This window comes from Schistocerca serialis, chromosome 4 (genome assembly GCF_023864345.2).
Source record: "Schistocerca serialis cubense isolate TAMUIC-IGC-003099 chromosome 4, iqSchSeri2.2, whole genome shotgun sequence".
NCBI classification, from domain to species: Eukaryota; Metazoa; Arthropoda; class Insecta; order Orthoptera; family Acrididae; genus Schistocerca; species Schistocerca serialis.
Genome location: NC_064641.1, coordinates 346,661,349 through 346,684,483, shown reverse-complemented (window position 1 = coordinate 346,684,483; position 23,135 = coordinate 346,661,349). Strand labels below are relative to the sequence as shown.

Sequence of the window (23,135 nt, the reverse complement as noted above, 5' to 3'; positions counted from 1 at the left end):
GTTGTATCGGGGCAACCAGTCTACAGAAGGCTTCACCAGAGTGGCCTTTGTTGTTGGAGCCCTGCTTTCTCTTTACCTCTGGCGTGTCTTCACAGAAGAGAACGCCTGGAGTGGAGCTGTCAATGTGCCACCAGGATAAATAAAGTGTGTGCAAATCCGTCAAGTTGAACAAAAACTAAGAACGTTTTTGTCTACCGTTATGCATTTTGCAGTTGATTACGTTCTGTGTTCTTTACATTGTTTCTGCTTTACTATCATCTGTTTGTACTGTTCTTTTTCAAAATAAACGCATTCTTGAAAAATTTCCGTTTGTTGCTTTAATTTTGGACACCAGTGTAGTTGGAGTCACAAATGATGGCGGACGAGTTTATCCTCGTTCTGCGCACCTACGGCATGCCTTATTCCACAGCCATTGAGCGTTAAGTAGCGTTCTGAGTGCTCTGTTTTAAATTTCGTACTCAGTGCAACCATTAAACGTGATCATTGCGAGATATTTGGTAAATTTTTATTCCATATGTTACGAATTGTCATGGCCGATATTGGTGGTAATCCATAAATTCTACATAATCGGGTGAGAGATTTAAATTGCGGGATACACGCTTAAAGCACAAAGCATGTGTATGCACTTGCCGCAACTGCGGTTGGAAAGAAAAGGGCAACTATTGCAGCTTTAAATATAGCGTATGGAGAAATCTAACTATGACTGGGGTGTACAAGGTAGAATTTGCAGTAAGCAGCAATGGAGTTTGGTCGCATGTCGAGATACTGTTCGGAATCAGTCTATGGAATCGAAAATGTTTACTGGTGCATTAAAGGACACACGAAAAAATCTGGACCTGCTTAAAAAGACTGATCACACTGCTTCTAAAAATCGTCGAGGATGTACATGTAGCAACAGAACAGCCATTTGCAGAGCTTAAACTGATGGAATAGCTACGTTAATGGACACTCGTTTGCAAAAGTTGTAAACACGAAGTTCTACATGGAGATTCCACACGATTGTGCAGAAGAACAGTTGCCAGCGTACACCCAGGAAAATGTTGTGTGCTTTAACAGCTGTGTTACATAGGATATACAACGAAGAATCAAACTTCCGAATGCTCTCGGCTAAAAGATTTGCAGAAAGGGGTGGAACTAATTGTTAGAACCATAAAACAGGTATATGATGTGATTCTTCAGTTTCTCCCAGCGTATTTCTTGCTCAAACAGTCCACGGGTGTACTTCCGGTCCATAGTGTCCAACGGGTTTTAAAAATGGCTCTGAGCACTATGGGACTTAACTTGTGAGGTCATCAGTCCCATACAACTTAGAACTACTTAAACCTAACTAACCTAAGGACATCACACACACCCATGCCCGAGGCAGGATTCGAACCTGCGACCGTCACGGTCGCGCGGTTCCAGACTGTAGCGCCTAGAACCGCTCGGCCACCCCGGCTGGCTGTCCAACGGACACAACATTTCGGCGATCAGACATATCTCCATCGTCACCTGACGACTAGTGGTGGGTGGCCATACGTTGGTGTAATGGTGGAAAGTGTTAGAATTGAGACCCTTTAAGACATAAGGGACACATATAAAAAATCTGTTTCTAAAGTTCCACTCACATCTGGACCCACTTAGATGTTGTACACGTAATAACATAACAATCGTTTTCAGAGTCTAAAACCGATTCAGAATGTGGTGATCTATCATCAGCTATTCTTTGCATCCCCCCCCCCCTTTCTAGATACTTGTCCATATTCTTAACACTAGCAAAGAAAACCTGTGGTGCTTTTGCTATCCATTGTAGCTGCAAACAGCCAAACATTGGAGTACTGTCTGAATCAAGATTCAGAACTACCTTCACGGTCACACGAAAAAAAAAATCTATACATCTAAATCTGACAAGAATCTTACAGCACGAAGCAGAGTGGATAATGTGTCAGGCCCTGAGGAAAGACCAACAAACATTATTTACAGCTACACTCTGTGCCCGTCGAAACTGTTGGAATCAAGACCGTTCATTGGATAAAGGGGTATATGTAAAAACTACAATTGGTGGGAAACAAGAAAGGTGTACACACTGCTTTAAGCACAGAGAGATACTAGAATTTACTGTAAAAAAACATATAGCAGCGATGGGTAGTCATACGCTCCAACTGTGTACGCAAATCAAATGTATTTACTTTTAATTCTCCATAGGACAGACACAAGAATATGTCTTCGTATGACGAGGTCATGATGGCATGTGATCTTCTTCCGGTTATACCTTCTAAATGTGAATGACCATGCAAATCAAGGTACACACTATTTTGTGTGTATGCTTCTGCCATGCAGAATAATCGTATCTGTGCCTAATATTCGCTCTAAAATCTGTAAGCACGGGGCCGTCAGTAATGTAGACTTCAATGGAGTCAGCCAACATCCATTGACCCAACCTGACATGTGTCTCAGACTGTTGATCAATTCATGTATTTTGTCGCAAGACACACTAAGAAAATCCCAAACATGCAATGTATGTGATTCTTCCCAGTCTTGGCTCTATAGGGAGTAACGGAGCAGAAGAAATGATTCTACACTAGGACTAAATATACGAAAATTTTATTGGTATTGATCCAAGACCGCTCGACAAACAATGCCTCCTTACGCATCAGGAAGGCAAGACAAGCTAGGGCTCACCTTGGCATTATCGGAATTACTGTTATTAGAAACTTCCCCTTTCCTAACAATAGTGTGCTTACGGCCGAAAGAACTTTAATTCCTCCCTGTGTGTGTGTGTGTGTGTGTGTGTGTGTGTGTGTGTGTTTGCGGGCGCGCGCGCGCGCTTGCGCCCATATAACCCAGGACCAAGCACTCAAGACCACAATACTTTTGATGACACCTTCTAAACAAATGTGGTTGCACTTACACTTTTTATGAGGGAGCATCCTTTAAAAAAATACAACCAAGCCACTAAAAAATATCTGCTAGGTTTTATCCTTGTTCTTAACGCCAACAAAGAAAAACCGTGGTGCTTTTACCAATCTTAGTAGCTACAAATAGTCATGCATCCAAATCGAGAGGATGGGCTACGTGAAAAAGGTTTTAACAAATGAATACGAACCAGTTTACGCCACAATAGAATCTTTTAGTGGAGGTCACAATGGATCGAATGTTTGAAAGACCAATTCAGTTGACGAATAAACAAAATGTACATGGATTCTGTCGTAAAACTCGCTATTTTTTCACGTGTTGGCTGCCTCCCTACCCCCCACCGCCGTAGGAAGGTAGGGGGTGTTGGTGGCCTCATCATTCCTTATCACTGCTGTGCGGATTGATAAGCATCTTATCCAAATAAGCTTCATGTGTCCTGCCATGAACATCCTCTCTTCACCTCAGTAATCTCATAATTTGGACGATTGCCTGATACTTACATGACGATCAGGATAGTCATCCCTGTACAGCCATACAGTTTCGAAAGCATTTCTTTAATGGGGCACTGTTCTGTCAATTTGATATTTGTTCCAAGCCGTCTTCATGGTGTTGCAATTTTAACGACCAGCACTGTATGTACAAAACCAACTGTAAAACATAAAGGCGCTATTCTTAGGCATCTTCTGCACTTAAAATTTATCCTCATTCACTGGACAGCTGTGTGATATATTTACCGTGGCCAACAACGAATACGTTTTGCTGAAGCCTCCTGGCAAATTAAAAATTCGTGCCGGACGAAGACTCGAAATCGGGACTTTTTTGCGGGCAAGTGCTCTACTGACTCAGCTAAACAAGCACGATTCACGAAGGGTCCTGACCACTTCCGCCAGAACCTCTTCTCCTACCTTATACGCTTGACTTCTCCTGCTAAACTTGCAGGACTAGCACTCCTCGAAAACAGGATATTGCGGAGATATGGCTTAGCTACAGCCTGGGGGATATTTCCAGAATGAAATTTTCACTCTGCAGCGAAATGTGCGCTGATGTGAAACTCGCCAACATACAAGTTTCATGTGGCAGTAAGGTAGTTCAATTCTCTATCCAGTTCTCATACACATCTGAACTATAATGCATTTTTTGGCGCGTTAATGATATCTAATGCATGTAACCTAAATAACTAAAGTCGTTTGGCACGAATGGTTGGGAGATCGCAAAGGGCAGGTTCATCCGCCTAATTGAAAAGGTTTTCCGTATACCTTGCCCCCAAAGGTATGTTTCCTTCTCGGGTAAGTGTATCTGTTTAGTGGTTCAGATGGTTCAAATGGCTCTGAGCACTATGGGACTTAACTTCTGAGGTCATCAGTCCCCTAGAACTTAGAACTACATAAACCTAATTAACCTAAGGACATCGCACACATCCATGCCTGAGGCACCTGTTTAGTGTACGTGGCCTGTGGGTGTGTGTAGTGTAGTGTCATGTTCGCATAGGAAATGGTGAGAGAATGGAGAGGGTGAAGCCCGGTGTCGGGATGTAGCCAACTCCTCTCGAATAGTAGCCAGGGGTCGCCAAGCTAAACGTCTCCACCCGAAGGCAGAATCGTTATCAACAGTGTCGCGCGCCCTCAGTTCACGAGACACTGCGAAGAGACTTGGAACTGAATCCAGGCCATTGGCGGGAAGGCTGGTGGTGAGGGACTTTACGCCACCACCCCTCCTGTCTCCTCTGCAAAGGGAAAATTGTCAACAGCACGCGGTGTACCCAAACGGTCACCCAGCCAAGTATGGCCCGCCTGATGGTGTTTAACTACGGTGATGACAGGAATTGATGTATGCAGCTCGGCACCGTCGTAAAAGACCTGTAACCTCATTGCACAGCAGAGGCAATGACATGGTATAAGGAGAGATGTCACGTTTCAAGTGATATTTTCTGTAAAATTATCTGCGATATTATATGTCTGACAGTTCGAATTATTTGTTTTTTTGCTTATTGCAACATTCATACAGCGAATAATAGCGTGGTAAAAAGCAGCTGATGTACTTCTTCACTACCACATGAGATATCGTTTTAAAAAGGTTTCTTTGACAAAATAAAGTTATTTGAAATAACACAAATATACAATAACAAAGTCTTCTCGGCCGTTTTTATTTTGCAAGGATATTTCAAAGAAAATACGATCATTGTCGTCCATCCGTTATTACTAACGTCACAACTCATCTCTGACGTTGCTTTGTTGCTGTGTGTCTCTGACAGGCAGCGATCTCCAGAAGTCTATTCGCTCTTGGAATAGTCCTTTTTTAACCTGCAACGTCTGGCCTATGTCCAAATATTCTAGGTCGCTATCTGAAGTAACTCTCGGCCAGTGCACCAATTCGTCAGTTGGCGTTGGATTCCTACAAGAAAAAAACAGTGTCAGTTTTGAAACTTTCACTTAATCACAAAGGAATAAGATGGTACACATGACATTTCATAATACATACCAAAGAATTTATAACAATTTCAGACACATCAAACATTCAGATTATATTATTAACAAAGGAATGTTTACATTTTTTCGTCTAATTATTGTAAATGAAACCAACTGCAGGACAAAAAGCATGTAAACTGAGGAGAGCGATGTCGATGTCACATGAATCATGATTGTGCTGTCCGAAAGATGTCACATGCACCCTCTGAAATTTGGCTTTTCGCTGCTACTCAGGTATGATATACAATTTGCACTGATGGAGCGACAAATTAATGAACAAGTGATCTTATTTTATGTAGTTAGATTAATTACTACAAATAGCAAAACTGTACGTAAATAGAGGAATTACGAACCCTAATGTCATACCGTAACTGTATGCTACAGAAATTCCATGCCACATGATTTCTGCACTTCACATGGCCTATGCGTTCAAACGAAGTATTGTAAATAGTTAGGATATCTTTTCAATATTTTTTTACCTCTTACAGTTTAACAAGTATTGTAAATAGTCAGAATACATTCCAGCGATACTGGACACAAAAAGGCTAAAAATTTTGAACATCCCATTGTAATGAATCTTGTCTCCTGAAAACTATCGTACTTGAATTGAAATGTTGGATTCCATATGAATTTCGGCCTGACCTGAGTAATTTTTATGCTGAAACTAGCTGGCGTACCCGGTTTCGCTCATGGAGTTAATATGAGAATGTGTGGTAGTTGGAGTAAAAGGATAAACTTTAAAGTATAAGAGGTAACAAATATTTATTGAAAACGTATTCTGACTATTTACAATACTTGTTAAACTACAAGAGGTAAAAAAAATACTGAAGACATTTTGTCGCGGAGCGGACACAAACGCTGTAATGGACTGGAACGATCTGAAACTGAATCCCACCGAGACAAATGGTTGCGTTTCCCAGCAACAGTGAAGCGGGACGAGAGTTTCTTGTGGCCTGTGTGACGGACACAGGGAAATTATGGGCAAAGTTTGTATGGATTGTAAATCGTCTACAGGAGAAATATGTGCCTAGTAAGTGGATTAAGGGTGGAAAAGATTCATGGTGGTTTAACAACAGAATTCGGAAAATGCTGAGGAAGCGAAGGCTGTTGCACTCTCGGCTCTCGGTTCAAAAGATACCATGCAAATGACGACAGGCAAAGGTTAGTAAAGATTCATGCATCCGTAAAAAGATCTATGAGCGAAGCATACAATAACTACCACCGTCGTACCTTAGCAAAAGATCTGGCCGAGAACCCGAGAAAATGCCGGTGCCATGTAAAATTGCTAAGCAGGTCTAAGGCTTCTACCCACTCATTCGTTGACATTCTGGTATGGCAGCAGAAAATAACAAAAAGGAGAATCGAAGTTTTACATTGCGCGTTTAAGAAATCGTTCACACAGGAGAATTGTATAATCATACCGTTGTTTGACTATCACACAGAGTATACGGTGAGTCGCGATAGGTACAACAAAAAGAGCTGAGTGTGGTTTCAGCTCTCTGAGACTGCAAATGTGTGTGCAAGTTGCGTTTACGTGAATGTGTGTGTCTACTGCTGACAGAGGCCTTAATGGCCGAAAGCTTTAATTTTGTGAATCTTTTTGTTGTGCCTATCGCGACTCATCATCTCTGCTATATGGTGAGTAGGAAACTTTCCTTCTCTGGTATTGTTACGTTCCATTCTGGATTTTCCATTGTTACATTCCCGTATGGACGACACAGTAATAGGCAACCCTGGCGTAGAGAAAGAACTGAAAGGGTTGAAAACAAATAAGTCGCCAGGTCCGAATGAAATCTGAATTCAGGTTAAAAAGAGTACTCCACAGCACTGACCACTTACTTATGGCGCATTCATCGCGAATCTCTCGCCCAGCCCAGAGTCCCAGACCCAAAAAATGATAGATCAATATCCTTAATATAGGATTGCTGCAGAATTCTTGAACATATTCTCAGTTAGAATATAATTAATTTCCTCGAGACAGAAAAGCTTCTGTTGACAGATCAGCACCGATTTAGAAAGCATCGCTCGTGTGAAACTGAACTTGCCCTTTTCTCACATATTCTACTGCGAACTGTGAATGAAGGGCATCAGGCAGATTCCATATTCCTAGATTTCCGAAACGTATTTGACACGGTGCCACACTGTAGACTGTTAACGAAGACACGTGCATATACTCGTAGATTAGGTTCCAAGATATGAAAGTGGCTCAATCGCTTCTTAAGTAATAGAACCTAGCAAGTTGTCCTCGACGGCTAGTGTTGATAGCAGACAGAGGTATCGTCAACAGTGCCACAGCGAAGTGTGACAGGACGGCTATTACTTTCTGTACACATAAATCATTTGGTGAACAGGGTGAGCAGCAATCTGCGGCTGTTTGCTGCTGATGCTCTGATGTACGGGAAGAAGTCGTCGTTGAGTGACCATAGGAAGATACAAGATGACTTGGGCAAAATTTCTAGTTGGTATGGCGAGTGTCGGCTAGCTCAAAATGTAGAACAATGTAAATTAATGCAGATCAATAAGAAAAACATTAGAACTGTGCTGCTCGACAGTCATATTGCTTAAGTATGTAAGCGTAACGTTGCAGAGCGTTATGAAGTGGAACGAGCATATAAGGACTGTAGTACGGAAGGCGAATGGCCGACTTCGGTTTCTCAGGAGAATTTAAAGAATGTGTGAGCCATCTGCAAAGGCGACCTTTCATAGGACGCTAGTGGGACGTGTTGTTGAATTTTGCTCGTATATGTGGGATCCGCACCAGTTCGGATTAAAGGAACACATCGAAGCTATTCTGAGACGGCCTGCTAGATTTGTTACTGGTAGATTCGAACAACACGCAAGTGTTACAAAGATGCTTTGGTATCCCAAATGGGAACCCCTGGAGAGAAGGCGACGTTTTTTTCGAGGGACACTACTGAGAATATTTAGAGAACCGGCATTTGAGGCTGACTGCAGAACAATTCGACTGCCGCCACCGTACATTTCGCGTGAAGACCACGAAGATAAGAGAATTTTTAGTTCATAAGGAAGCGTTTGGATAGTCAATTTTCCCTCACTTTGTTTTCGAGTGGAACATGAAGGGAAATGACTGGTAGTGGTACAGTAAGGTGGCTTGCGAGGTATATCTGTAAATTTAGATGCAAATTTGAGTAATTAAAGCGTTGTACACAGCCCAAATTCCTAGGCGTTACTCCTCTGATATTCAAGCAACTCTGTATCAACATCAGCTGAAGTCTCTACCAGGAGAAACACCATCAAGTTCCTGACGAGCTGAATGCGATGGACTGATATACGACTACTGCCGATGTCTGGTTTGGCATTGTGTGTGTGTGTGTGTGTGTGCGTGTGTGTGTGTGTGAGTGTGTGTGTGTGTGTTTGTGTGAGTGGATGGGTGGTGGTGCTGAGTACGGCTGTGCACATTGAAATAAGCCAGACAAAGCAGTAAGCATGTCAGTGTGTTTTGCGCCGGGATGCCTGAAGCCAACGCAGGCAAAGAGGCGGCACATACCTCTGTGCAGAGACTCTGCGCTGGACGTGGAGGGCAAGGTGGAAGCTGATCCAATAAAGGCATCGCAGCCTGTTGGGAGATGTTTACGATCAAGGAAAAACTTCCTGCAAAGAACTTTAGTTGATGCCCATTAGAACCACAGATTGGACAGACTGACAACAGAGCTAGAAAAGTCCTTTGAAAAGGAGAACTTGCCGTTGGCTATAACCTCGCCTACCCTCTGTGGTGTATGCTGAATAAGATACGGATGGAACCACGGTGCAGAACAGTGGTCTCTCCGCGCAGAGGTGAACATTATCTGCCGTGTGATGTAATGCAGAACCTGATCCACACCGATCAAGGTGGCGCAGTGGCTAGCACACACGACTCGCATTCGGGAGGACGACGGTTCAATCCCGCGTCCGGCCATCCTGATTCAGGTTATCCGTGATTTCCCTAAATAGCTTCAGGCAAATGCCGGGATGGTTCCTTTGAAAGGGCACCGCCGACTTCCTTCCCCGTCATTCCCTAATCCGATGAGACCGATGACCTCGCTGTCTGGTCTCCTTCCCCAAATAACTCAACCCAATCTGATTCACCTCCTCAAATGCCACTTACAGGATACGCCTTGCACACAAGAAAATCAGCTTATAGTTAATGACAAGACCGTATCGTCCGCAAATTTTTTAGGATTCCTGAGCAGCCGCCCTGACTCTGGGCTTGCTAAATCACTTAAGGCGAATGCTGAGACTGGTTTCTTTAGGAAAAATATAATCGAATTCTTGTCCTGTCCTCGGAAGATCCAAGCTTGAGCTCCTTTTTAATGACTCTTTCATCCACGATACACCAGACCGTAATCTTTCTACCTTTTTTTAGTCTTGACACCACTGTTGTTCTGAATATATTTTATTCGTTACCACTTTAATGTATTACATGAAGAGTTCGCACGTTCTGCAGAGCATAGGATTGTTGTAATTAAACTTCTTAGATCCGCAATAGAAAAAACAGTCAATATTCTTCTCGGAATCATTGAACAGTTCTCTGGACCTGAACTACCTGTACATTTTGAAAAAGCTCAGTATATTTACTTACACCTAACAACTGGAATAAAAAGTAGGCCAAACGTGATACACAACTAAGAGTCATTCTATAGGATATAAAGTTACATGTTAGGCAGAATTTAAATTTGAAGAAATTATATTTGCTCAAAGCAAAACCGTATTTCATAATTATACGTTAAGAGTAAATGTATTTGGTTTGTACGCGAAAAAATCCTACATTGATCTGCTGTTTTGTCATGTAAGTCGATAATCATGAACTATATAAAGTAAAAACTTCCTCGGTCCGGGTTCGATACCCAGCCATTGGTTAAATTTTGAGTAAAAATGATCAGCAATGGTAAGTAAAATCATCGAAGTACTCAATTTCGTTATGCCAATGGCCTTGTCAAAGAGAGCGGAGGCATGGACAGAGGTTCAGGGCATCCTTTAGAACTTTGGGTGGGAAACTGCTCCTGAAAGACGGAAGAATCATCAATAGTCAATAACATAAGGGTGCATAAGGAAATGGAAACCACTGCATTAAAGACACATACTCGTTACGTGTATCCGCATATATGTCTCCTGTAATTGAAAAATTGTAGAAAAATTGTCGTAATGATCACTCCATTGGAAAAAAATTAAGATTATTCCCCATTTGGGCCTGTGGGAGGGGCAGACAATGGGGACGTAATTATGAGAAAAACAGTGAATAACTACCGAAAGGATAATATTGCGGGAGTCGGAGCGTAGAAGTCAAAATATTAAGTGTAGTAAGGAAGATAGCAAATACAAAAAGGGAGATGTAACGCTTCAGTCTAGTTATAGTGGGGATCAATGAAGTGAAATGGAAAGAACACAAGCGTTTCCGGACAGACCAATATCCAGTAATATCAGTAGCAGCAGATAATGCTGTAACAAGAGTAAGAGTCATCATGAATAATAAGGTAGGGCCCAGAGTGAATCACAGTGAACAGTTCAGTGATGGGGCTGTTCTCATCAGAATCGGCAGGAATTCAACACCAACAAATATAATTCACATAAACATGCTGACAACACAAGCACAAGATGAAAAGTTAAAGAAAGTATATGAAGATATTGAACTTGTAATTCGTTATGTAAAGGAAAATGAAAATCTAATTATCATGGATGACTGGAACACTGTAGTATTGGAAGGAATAGAAGAGAATTACTGGAGGTTATGGGCTCGGTAATAGGACCGAAAGGAGAGAAAGACTAATTGATTTCGACAATAAATGTCAGCTAGTAATAGCGAATACATTGTTCAGGAGCCACAAGAGGAGGAGATATTTTTGGAAAAGCCCTGGAGACACTGAAAGATACCAGCTGGTTTATGTTCCGAAATCGGACTTTGGACTTTAAGGCATACCCACGAGCAGATATAGACTCAGATCACAATTTAGTAATGATGACGAGTAGACTGAATTTTAAAATAATTGCCCGGAGGAATAAATGTGGAAAGAAGTCAGTTACCGAAGGACTGAGGTATGGTGTGGTGTGTTTGAAGTTCTCCAAGGCAGCAGTTGCAATGAATACCGCGATAGGCAGTTCAGTTTAAATGGAGTGAACATCTATAAAAGGTACAATCATACCTGGGATTATAAGAATGTCAGATGGCATAAGGAATATTATCACCTCAGCGGCTGCAGTTGGACAAATACCCTTGCATACAAGCTTTATAGCACAAATACGCTGTGCAAAAGAATTAAAGGGTCACCTTTTCGGAACCACATCATTTACCGTCACTCCAAAGCAGAAGTTAGAAATTTGGCTCAAAGGTGCCAACAGCCTACCTCTTTAATGGTGCAATAGAGAAGCGCCCTGCGACCTCACCCTCGAACAAATTTTGCTCTGGTATACGGGGTAGAGACACAAGGGACTGTTCAAAAACATTCGACAAAATTTGAACGTGATCCGAAGCAGCATAGGGTGTTTATGCTTTTTCAGCTCTCCTGTTTCGCACCATCAGTAGCGTGATAGCAGGGGGCGGGAACATTGAAACATGTGTAAACAAAAGGGTAAAAGGTCCTAAGAGTATTCCGTATAGCAATACCCTCTGCACTACCCGTGCTCCTACTTTGGACACTTTAAAAAGTACCTGTACAGTGACAAATCGCGACCGATTCCTAGCTGCCTGTGGGCAAGCAGCCCTCGACACCCTTCTGCTGCGTAATACTCGTACTGTCCTGCCGCTCTGGCACCTGCTTGCCGCCCGTCCATGGTAATGTTGGGTGTAACTGAGGTGAAATTTGGTGTCAATCGAACATCTTTAACCCACCTTGCACCTCATATGAACTTCTGAGGTGTGCCTTTCCTTTTTTTTCCGACGGCACTAACCCTTACTTTTTGAAGCAATGCCCACTCCGAGGGAGACGTTACAGGGCGCCACAGTTTTGCTTCATAACAGAGGTAAGTTGTGCGCACCTTACAGCAAATCACTGCTGCATCGCAAAGGGGGGAGATCATGTAGTTTTAAAAAAGTGACCCTTCAACTCTTACGCAATGTACGTTAGACAATATCGCAATTGACAAATGCTATTTGGAGATGTAGGTGATAGCCATAGGTATCTCATGGTCGGTATTTTATTGATAACTGTCTGTACAGGAACGAGGTCTGACCGTCACGTTACATACGTCCTCTTGTTCCGGCAAATGTGCTGTAAAATGAGGGTGAGGTGCGAAACATGATGCACTAGACGTAATAATAAAGGAACGTTAATCAGCCAAGGTGGAGTCACTTTTCAGGTATTATGGAAACAGCTGTCCACCGCAATATGGAATCCTTTAATGAGGAGTAATAGAAATGAAGTTAGCGATAAACTTAACATTAAAACTAGAAGCCACTAAGTAGATGAAATGAAGGAAATGTGCTATCTTCGAAGAACCAAAGAGGACATAAAAAGTAAAACAGTCAAGGAGGGCTTTCCCAGCCCAAACAGGTCTACTAACATGAAATTTTGGTCTTAATTTGAGGAAGAAATTTCTGAGAATGTGCGTTTGAGTGCAGCACTGTGTGGAAATGGATGGGAGAGCCAGGACGACAAGACATGTGTTGAGACATTCACGTTAATTGATGGAGTTGTAGAGTGTAAAAGCTTTATTGATTCTGTAAAATGTCGAAGAATAGTTGAAGACGTTGGGTGTTTGTGCTACTCTGAGATGAAGAGGCCAGCACAGGAAAAGAATTAGTGATGAGCCATATTAAACCCAGTTAGAAGACTGATGACCCAAAAAAAGAGAGAAAGAAAATCTTGGGAATGTTCAAACACATTCCCGATCAGCAGAGGTAAAGCAAGAGGCTTCCATGACAAATTTTGAGTACTTACCCACGTTTCACGAAGTCCGTCCACAGTTTAGTCATGATTTTTGCCATTTCGTTATCCTCTTTTGGCCTCTCAGCAGGTATTGGCAAGATGCTTGTATTTGAGAATAAGTAAAGTAAATCGTCGCCATGAGAAATACCTGAAACATTTTTGTAACTGATAATACACTGTAAACTGTTAGTTAAAACAAATGAAGAAGAAACGCAAAAATATTATTCTACAGTTTCTGTTTGAACAATACGATTTCATCCTCTAGGAAACAGAATGAGGTAGTATTTCTCACATAGTGTTCTTGTACATAATGCAATATCAAGTATGGAAAACGTTGACAGATGCTGAGAAATCACATAATGTACGCAGATATATTGTCGTTCCTAAGACCATGCAGTCCATGAAACCTTAGAATTATCTTCATATTCAAAATGGTTTAAATATGAAGGAGAATATAGACATAATGGGTAAAGACATGGCAGAGTGGATTGAAAATCCTATCCTTCAACACGTCGGTTTGATCACGTAACTTATTTTACAAGGAGCGGAACCTGTGGCATCATAAACTAACATAATGTTCGCATTTTTGTCACTGTGGGGTAGTGCGACGAGTTTGTTGCCTCCCAGTATTGCGTAAACAAAAGATAAACTAAATGTTTGAATACTCAAATCTTTTGTCCATTTCCAGTATGAATGGTAAATGACTGAACGAGTATGGCAACGTAAACTGACTAAAATGTTAAATGAAGTTTAAATATGTATTCATTTTTTACAATGATAGTTTGTAGTAGGAAACACATATTCATAGACTCTTTTTAATAGGATTCATAACTGAAGAGGAATTTAAGTTATTTCAATTTATCACGTAAGAACAATCTTGTGTACAGTGCTCCATGTGTCTTGAAATGATAGAAACTAATTGACGTTGTCTGTAAACATTTAACCTTCATTCATAAATAAACAGGTTTAGAAGTTCTGGCCCCATTTGCACCTAACATAATCTCATTTAACCTGACCTCATCTATCCTGTACAAACCTTATAAGGCGATTTAACTCCTAAACTATATATGAAAAATATATTACCGATAAGAATTATATTTTTAATATCAAGAATTTTTCCGAGTTTATAGCAGTAGTACTAACACATAAACCAATAAAATTATGTACGACTGTGTATAAAATTGTAGTTTGAATAAATTCAATAAAACATAATGAATTCATTGGGCAGGAGGGGTTGAGTGAAGCAAGAGTAAATTGTGATTATAAATATGAGTGATGAGGTCAATGGTCAAATTGTGGTTATTTACTAACAAGGGAACCTCCCCATCGCACCCCCCTCAGATTTAGTTATAAGTTGGCACAGTGGATAGGCCTTGATAAACTGAACACAGATCAACTGAGAAAACAGGAAGAAGTTGTGTGGAACTGTGAAAAAATAAACAAAATATACAAACTGAGTAGTCCATGGACGACATAGGCAACATCATGGACATTGTGAGCTCAGGAGCGCCGTGGTCCCGTGGTAGCGTGAGCAGCTACAGAATGAGAGGTCCTTGGTTCAAGTCTTCCCTCGAGTGAAAATTTTACATTCTTTATTTTTGCATAGTTATTATCTGTCCGTTCGTTCATTGATGTCTCTGTTCACTGTAATAAGTTTAGTGTCTGTGTTTTGCGACCGCATCGCAAAACCGTGCGATTCGTAGACGAAAGGACGTGCCTCTCCAATGGGAACGTCCGCAGCTCGTGGTCGTGCGGTAGCGTTCTCGCTTCCCACGCCCGGGTTCCCGGGTTCGATTCCCGGCGGGGTCAGGGATTTTCTCTGCCTCGTGATGACTGGGTGTTGTGTGATGTCCTTAGGTTAGTTAGGTTTAAGTAGTTCTAAGTTCTAGGGGACTGATGACCATAGCTGTTAAGTCCCATAGTACTCAGAGCCATTTTTTTCCAATGGGAACCGAAAACATTTGATCGCAAGGTCATAGGGCATCCGATTCCTCCACAGGAAAACACATCTGATATATTCTATACGACACTGGTGACGGCATTTGCGTCACATGACAGGAATAAGTTGTCGACCCACCTAACTTGGACACTTGGTGAATGGGTAAAAAGATTCTTCTACCTTGCCCGATTTAGGTTTTCTTGTGGATGTGATAATCACTCCCAAAAAAGTGATGAAAACATAAGAGTTTGTCACATAAACTGAAAATAAAAAATTAAACTTGTCACTCGATGGAAGATTTGAACCAAGGACCTTTCGTTCCGCAGCTACTCACGTTACCACGAGACCACAGCGCTCCAGCGATCCCAGTGTCCTTGATGTTGCCTATCTTCCCATGAGCTACTCAGTTTGTATATTTTGCTTATTTTTTCACAGTTCCACACAACTTCTTCCTGTTTTCTCAATTGATCTGTGTTCAGTTTTTGAAGGCCTATCCACTGTGCCAACTTATAACTAAATCTGAGGGGGGTGCGATGGGGAGGTTCCCTTGTAAGTGATACGCCCAATATTTTTTCATAATAGTCACAGTGCATACACTTAAGACACTATGGCCATAGTTAACTGACAGGTTACTTTTCTGTGATTCATTTTTCACATATGAGGTCAGTGCACACTCATGCAGAGTTCCTTTTTCATTAAATCTTTTCATGGTACTACAGGCCTCCGTTTCATATCCTCTTTACTACTGTCATCGTTAATTTTTTGTTGCCCAAAGAACAAAACTCGTCTCCCATCCCTAATTTAACTGCCTCAGCCTAAACTGTTCGAATTCTACTAAAATTCTTTACATACTGTTTCATTTTTCTTGGTATTCATCATATAACAACTTTTCAAGCAATACATCATAGGGCTTGAAAATGACAAGCTGTTTAAGTTTCAATAGCAATAAATATTTTACCAGACATAAGCGTAATGATTACAGTCGGTCATTACAGTGAGGCTGTGGGAACCACTCTTCAAAGTCTTAATTTGTTCTCCCTGAAGTTTCATTGTTATGCCACATTTCTCGTCTCAACAAAGAAGGCAAAATGTAGGGTTTTTTGAAAACAACATCGTTAAGTGGCAGCCTGATGTCAGGGTCAATTGTAACTTACGGATTTACGTTACTGGGAAATCAATAACATGGCGAATTCTTTGATTAGAAAATACTTATTAAATCCAGCTGAGTTCTTCCGTGGTAACACTTGATCTGGAAACCATGGATGATAATCACGTAATCGTTTAATCCTTGGTAGATGCGTGAAGTGCTGGTGCCTTAGCCTCAAAAATGGCACACTGTGCCACAGAGCCTCAGTGGGATTGTCGTAGCGGTGATGCGCAGGTAACCAAGTTTGCCGTTGATTGAGCGAGATGGTTTGAGTGAAGCACATCTGGACACTAGTCTAAGCTGTTCAGGCGTTTTTATGTCGGTCTAATCCGCATACATTGGAATTGTAGCCCTGGTGTCACTTTAAGAGTTTTATCCTTCTACAGCATGCCTCATGATGTTCCCTTTCAACTTATCCCTTCTTTTACCTTACCATTAAATTCTTTACTCTTTTATTCCATTAATTCCGTTCATTAGTTATCCGATCCAACTATCCAATCTTTAAAATTCCACTTTACCAACACATTTGAAAAGCTTCTAATTTCCTCCTGTCTAAAGTTTATCATCCACATTCCACTCCCATATATGGCTGCAGACCATACATATACTTCGATAAAAGACTTCCAAATATTTGACTTTATATTAGATGTTAACCATTACATTTTTTTCGTATCAGCTTTTCTTGCTATTGTACGTCCGTATTTCTACACTCTTTGTTTCTGTCATCGTTAATTATTTTGTTACCTAAAGAGCAAAGCTCGTCTACAACTTCTAGTGTCTCATTTCCTAATTTAACTCTCTCAGCATGATCTAATTAAATTCGATTAAAATTCGTTACCGTTGTTTATTTTTCTTGATATTCATCTTATAACAACTTTTCAAGAGATTATCCTTTCCCTTCAAATGATCTTCCAAGCTGATGCATCTCTGAGAGAATTACAGTGTCAACGGAAAAGCTTAAAAACTTTATTTCTTCTCCTTGAACTTTAATCTTTTTCCACAGCTCTCCTGGGTTTCTGTATTCTTTGAGCTATTTAGATAGATATTTGGGGGATAAGCTAGAACCCGTTCTCACTCCCTTCCCAAGTTCCACCTTCCTTTCATGATCTTCTACTTTTATAACTGCAGTCTAGTTTATGTAACAGTTGTTGATACCCATTCGCTCTCCGTATCTTGTCCCTCATAACTACATAATTTCAAGCAATGTATTCCACTCAACTATGTCAAAAGCTTATTCTAAATCTACAAATGCTATAAATGTAGATTTTCAAAATATCTTTCAGGAATAATTGTAAGGTCAGTATTCCCCGACATGTTCCCACATCTCTCCAGAACCCAAATAGATCTTGCCCCAGGTTGCCTTCTAGTGCAGTTGCCATTCTTCACTAGATAATTCCTGATAATATTTTGCACACGGCTTATCAAGCTGCCGGTCCGGTAATACTGTTATCTCTCAGACTCTGCTTTCCTTGGTATTGCGATCACTTCAGTCTTCTTGAAGTGTGAGGGTATTTAGCCTAGTAAAAAAGTTAAGGCTATCAAACTATTCTGGCAGTGTCGCACACTTCATCTCACAGTCATCCACTTCTTTCTTCCACTTTTTCAGTTTTCTTCCTCTCTCACTCCATCTTTCGGCCTTCGGCCTTCTCTTCTGCGTTAACTAATGGCTTTCCACGTGAGCTCTTCACGTTCATACCGCTGCTTCGCTTTTCTTCTGAGGTTTAAGTAATTAGACTATACGAGGCATCCATACATTTTCCACAATCATCCGTGTTTCTGCAGTTTTGCATTTCCACTCCAGCTCTTCCTGCTTTGCTACTTTCCAGGGTCTGACAATCTCAGTTTTAGAGGTGTGTACATCCTTTTTCACGCTTTGTAGGAAGCTTCCGTCAATTAAATTCAATGTCTTGTGCGTTATCCAAGAATTTATATCGCTTCCTGCCTTTCTGCCGAGTTGCTCCGCTGCTGTCTTTACTATTTCAACTCTCAAAACGACGTATTAATGTACTGTTGACTTATTTTCAAAATTTCAGTTACTCGCTGACTAATGCTCTTTTTGAAACTCTCAGTAATTGTTCTTTCAACTTATCTAGGCTTTATCTGCTGAACTCTCTACATTTCTGCAATTTTTCTTCATTTTATAATTACCATATTATGGTTATGGTCAGAGTTCACATTTGTTTTGCACTGCAGTTGACAGACTGGTTGCAAAATATCTGTCTTACCACTGTATAATCTACCTGAAACCTCACGGTGTCTCCAGGTCTATACCCGTATACAACCTGTCGGGTTGCGGTTCTAGTTTCGTCGTTTCCTCTGCCGCAAGAGCGAGAGAATCTGCAGATGAGTGTGCTGTTGATGCCTAATAAGGTAAATGGTTTCAAAAAATCATCATTACGTATGGATAAAACATACAAAGAGTAAAATCATATCTCTACAAGCAAATAACGACACCTAACTATCTGTTGCTTTAAATTCAATTCTTTTATTGTACCTAGTTTATAGATGCTTATAAACACAAAGGTTAGCTAGTACCTCTCAAGTTGACACATTAGGTTATTTAGGAATTAACATAAACTTCTAAGTTAAATATCAATACTCAGTAGTTATTAAGAACGGAAGAATAGCTTTGTTCCTGAGCAACTGAATCAAGTTTCGAAATAAGCCTCGACTAACAACAAGGATAAGGGAATTATCTGCGCGTAAAGCTTACGCAACAGGATTCCGAGGGAAAGGGAGCTGGTAATCGTGCAAAAATACAACTTCCTGGAGATTCGTACGTGTTGGCATAAAACCGGGCGTGTACCGTATGGAGCAGTAGCCAGCAGTGCACGAGCGTGGGAAACGCAAAAGATTCCAACTTAATGATTAAGATCTTTTCTGGGTGCTTCTGGGATGTCGGAACACCAACACTGGCGTGCTATACAATGCTATCATGAAATCTTGACTTCAGAAAGATAATGGCCCGAGAATGAGCTAACATGAATGAGCTAATATGAATTAAATAAGTGAGGAAATGGGCACGAATGTGATTCCTCAATCATACCGTAAAACTATTATTAATTTCCATTCATACTTCATTCTCTATATTCCTCCAAGAAACGAGGTTTCACAAATCTTAAAACTTCTTAAACCAAGTTATATCAATGAATAAATTGTGCTTCGTGCCAAATTTTGTCTTTCACTTCTTCTTACCCGTCCATCACCTACTACTTTTTATAGTCTTCTTTTGCTACTACTGAATTCCACTGTTCCATCAGAAATATTCATTTCCCATAAACTACTGAAAAATTTATTTCATCTTTTTTTTTCAAACTCTTCCTCACCTGCAGAGCTAGTAAACTGCATGTGTCGCTGTGGCTTTTTGTCGATCTTGCCTATGATAATGCCTTAACTGTGCTGTTCACAGTAGGCCATTCAGATTTCCTCTCCTTATTCAGTACTACAGCTACTCCAACGTAAGTCCTCTTTTATTTTCTATTGATAACCCGTTACTCGCTAGACCAGAATTGCTGTTCTTCTACGCTTCACTGATTCCCACTGCGGCTACTTTCCATATCTCTTCTCACGTACTCTGACATGCACGATTAAGGGATTCAACATTCCACTCTTCGTCCCGTAGAATTCCAGACTTACTTCTCCTGATGAGAGTAGCTAAGGACATTAGTTTAACGCTGGACGAACCTTCGCTAGTATACTAGTCCCTTGCGATACATGCAAAATGGCATTTAGGACTCATTCGTGACAGCTCATCCAGCAATCCACCCAGGAATTCAGTAGTAGTCAGAACTGAACACTTCGAATCATACTGAATCAAATATAGTATAGTGCATGCCGACGCCCTTAAGAGTTCGACATGGGGTGTACCACAATTGAAAAGCTACGCCATATTTCTATCAGTTCTAAATTGGCGTGTTATGCTTCTCAGATTCCGTCCAGACCATTCGGAGTGGTAGAATTTTCTAAGAAAGTACTACGGAATGAGATACAATAAGGAATGAAGAGATACGCTTGAAGTTATCTGAGGCTATAGATACTGCGATAATGAACTGCTCAGTAGGCAGTTCAATTGAAGATGAATGCTAATCAGAAAAAGTAGAGAGAAAAGCTTAGGTATAAGGAAGGCAGCTGAGAAGAAAACATGGGTAACAGAAGAAATACTTCAGTTGAATGACGAAAGAAGGAAGTACAAAAGTGTTCAGGGAAATTCAGAAATTCAAGTCATTTAGGAATGAAATAAATAAGAAGTTCGAGGAAGCTAACAAGGGAACATCCCCATCGTACCCCCCTCAGATTTAGTTACAAGTTGGCACAGTGGATAGGCCTTGAAAAACTGAACACAGATCAATCGAGAAAACAGGAAGAAGTTGTGTGGAACTATGAAAAAAATAAGCAAAATATACAAACTGAGTAGTGATGCGCAATATATGCAACATCAAGGTTATAGTGCATTATGGGCGCCGTGGTCCCGTGGTTAGCGTGAGCAGCTGCGGAACGAAAGGTTCTTGGTTCAAGTCTTCCCTCGAGTAAAAAGTTTAATTTTTTATTTTCAGACAGTTATCAAAGTTCAGGCACTGACACATAATCAACTTCGCTCTCCAAAATTCCAGGACATGTTCAGATTTGCTTGGACATATGCAGGATTTGACGGTCTACACACGGAAAAATTTGAAAACGTTAAAAACATAAGTTTTGACAGAGCACAGGGAAAACTGTGCGACTGCGAAACTGTTGCATTCATTTGTTGCAGTTTATGTGACAAATTCTTATGTTTTAATCACTTTTTTGGGAGTGATTATCACATCCACAAGAAAACCTAAATCGGACAAGGTAGAAGAATCTTTTTACCCATTCGCCAAGTGTACAAATTAGGTGGGTCGACAACATATTCCTGTCATGTGACGCACATGCCGTCACCAGTGTCGTATATAATATATCAGACGTGTTTTCCTGTGGAGGAATCGGTTGACCTATGACCTTGCGATCAAATGTTTTCGGTTCCCATTGGAGAGGCACGTCCTTTCGCCTACTAATCGCACGGTTTTGCGGTGCGGTCGCAAAACAGACACTAAATTTATTACAGTGAACAGAGACGTCAGTGAACGAACGGACAGATCATAACTTTGCGAAAATAAAGAAAGTAAAATTTTTACTCGAGGGAAGACTTGAACCTAGGATCTCTCGTTTCACAGATGCTCACGTTAACCACGGGACCACGGCGCTCGTAACTCATGTTCTCCTTGATGTTGCATATGTTGCGCATGGACTACTCAGTTTGTATATTTTGCTTATTTTTTTCCTAGTTCCACACAACTTCTTCCTGTTTTCTCTATTGACCTGTGTTCAGTTTTTCAAGGCCTATCCACTGTGCCAACTTATAACTAAATCTGAGGGGGGTGCGATGGGGAGGTTCCCTTGTAAGAAGAGATAGCTACATGAAAATATGAAGAAATCGAAGGAGAAACGATTGTCGGAGGGACTAACTCAGCATACAGAAAAAGTCAAAACAGTCTTCGCTGAAATTAAAAGCAAAGGCGATAACATTAAGAATACAATAGGAATCCCACTGGTAAATGCAGAGGAGAGGGCGCATAAATGCAAAGAGTTCATTGAAAACATGCACGAGGGTGAGGACTTACCCATGACGTGATAGAATAAACGGGAGCCGATGGGTTAGAGATAGTGGATCAAGTGTTAGAATTTAGAAGAGCTCTGAAAGACTTAAAATCAAATATGGCAGAAGGGATAGAAAACATTCCATCGCAGTTTCTAAAATTATTGGGTAAAGTGTCAACAAAACGGTTATTTACGTTGGTTCACGTTAGGGTGTAGAATGTTTTCGAAAAACACCATCCACACAATTCCCCACACTGCAAGAGCCGAAAAGTGCAAGAATTATCGCACCATCAACTCAACAGCTCATGCATCGAAGTTGCTGACAAGAATATTATACAGAAGAATGGAAAAGAAAACTGGGGATATGTTACATGACGATCAGTTTGGCTTTAGGAAAGGTAAAAGCACCATAGAGGCAGTTCCGACTAGGGCCGTTGATACAGTATCGATATGTCGATACATTCCCCAAAAAATATCGGTATATAGCCGGGATATTTCTTTCACCGAGATATCGATATCAAAATGGCAATATCGGATGGCGATATTTTTATTTCATATTATATTTTTTTCACAATTTTCGGTAAATATTTGAAATTGTTCTTTTGAAGTTGTAGTAAAACAAAATTTAGTTTTAACAGTGCGAAGGAGTCTTACTACTTATTGTTGCACTGGGTGGGGGTGGGGGTGGGGAGGAATGGGGGGGGGGGGGGGTCGCGGAGTGAATGGAATAACAAGAATCCGATGTGAGGAAATACCACACCAGTTGCGTTACAAAACAATTTTCAATTTCACTAATGTGCTATTTCTTCACTTCGGCATTCTTCAGAAACAGTTGCTGAAAATAATGAACAAAACTCTAAATGACAAGATTGGTCCTTATGGTTGGTGGAGACGTCTGAGGGAAAATGCTGGATGTAATCGGCGGTCGGCGCTACCAACAGAAACTTCAATGTTTAACATCACCCCGCAGTTCTGACACTACAGTTGGTAGGTCGCTGGCGTTCGCAGAAATGAAAAAACAGGGAAGTCGACGTGAAGGGTTCTGTACAGATCCGATGTGTGACGAAACCAAATGATGGACACATCGGACAACTTTTATTGTATCACTTACATGCAGTTGCCATTGCCAACAAAGTGGTTATCGTCGAGCGTGAAAGTGCATCGTTTTCCCTTCAATCCTTGCTCTAAGGAGGATACGCATGCTGCCAGCTTAT

At 40.9% G+C, this 23,135-nt stretch overlaps 1 protein-coding gene across 1 annotated transcript in view; it reads right to left on the bottom strand.

The window, feature by feature from the left end:
- Window positions 1-5,007: 5,007 nt before the first annotated feature.
- The window catches only part of LOC126474448 (esterase FE4-like), a 100,058-nt gene continuing 81,930 nt past the window's right edge, over window positions 5,008-23,135 (bottom strand). Inside the window, exons 10-11 of the mRNA XM_050101919.1 lie at window positions 13,232-13,367; window positions 5,008-5,286 (exon numbers count right to left, since the gene is read on the bottom strand). Coding sequence (XP_049957876.1) covers window positions 5,100-5,286; window positions 13,232-13,367 — 323 coding nt within the window. The 3' untranslated portion in view covers window positions 5,008-5,099. The remainder of the gene's footprint in view (window positions 5,287-13,231; window positions 13,368-23,135) is intronic.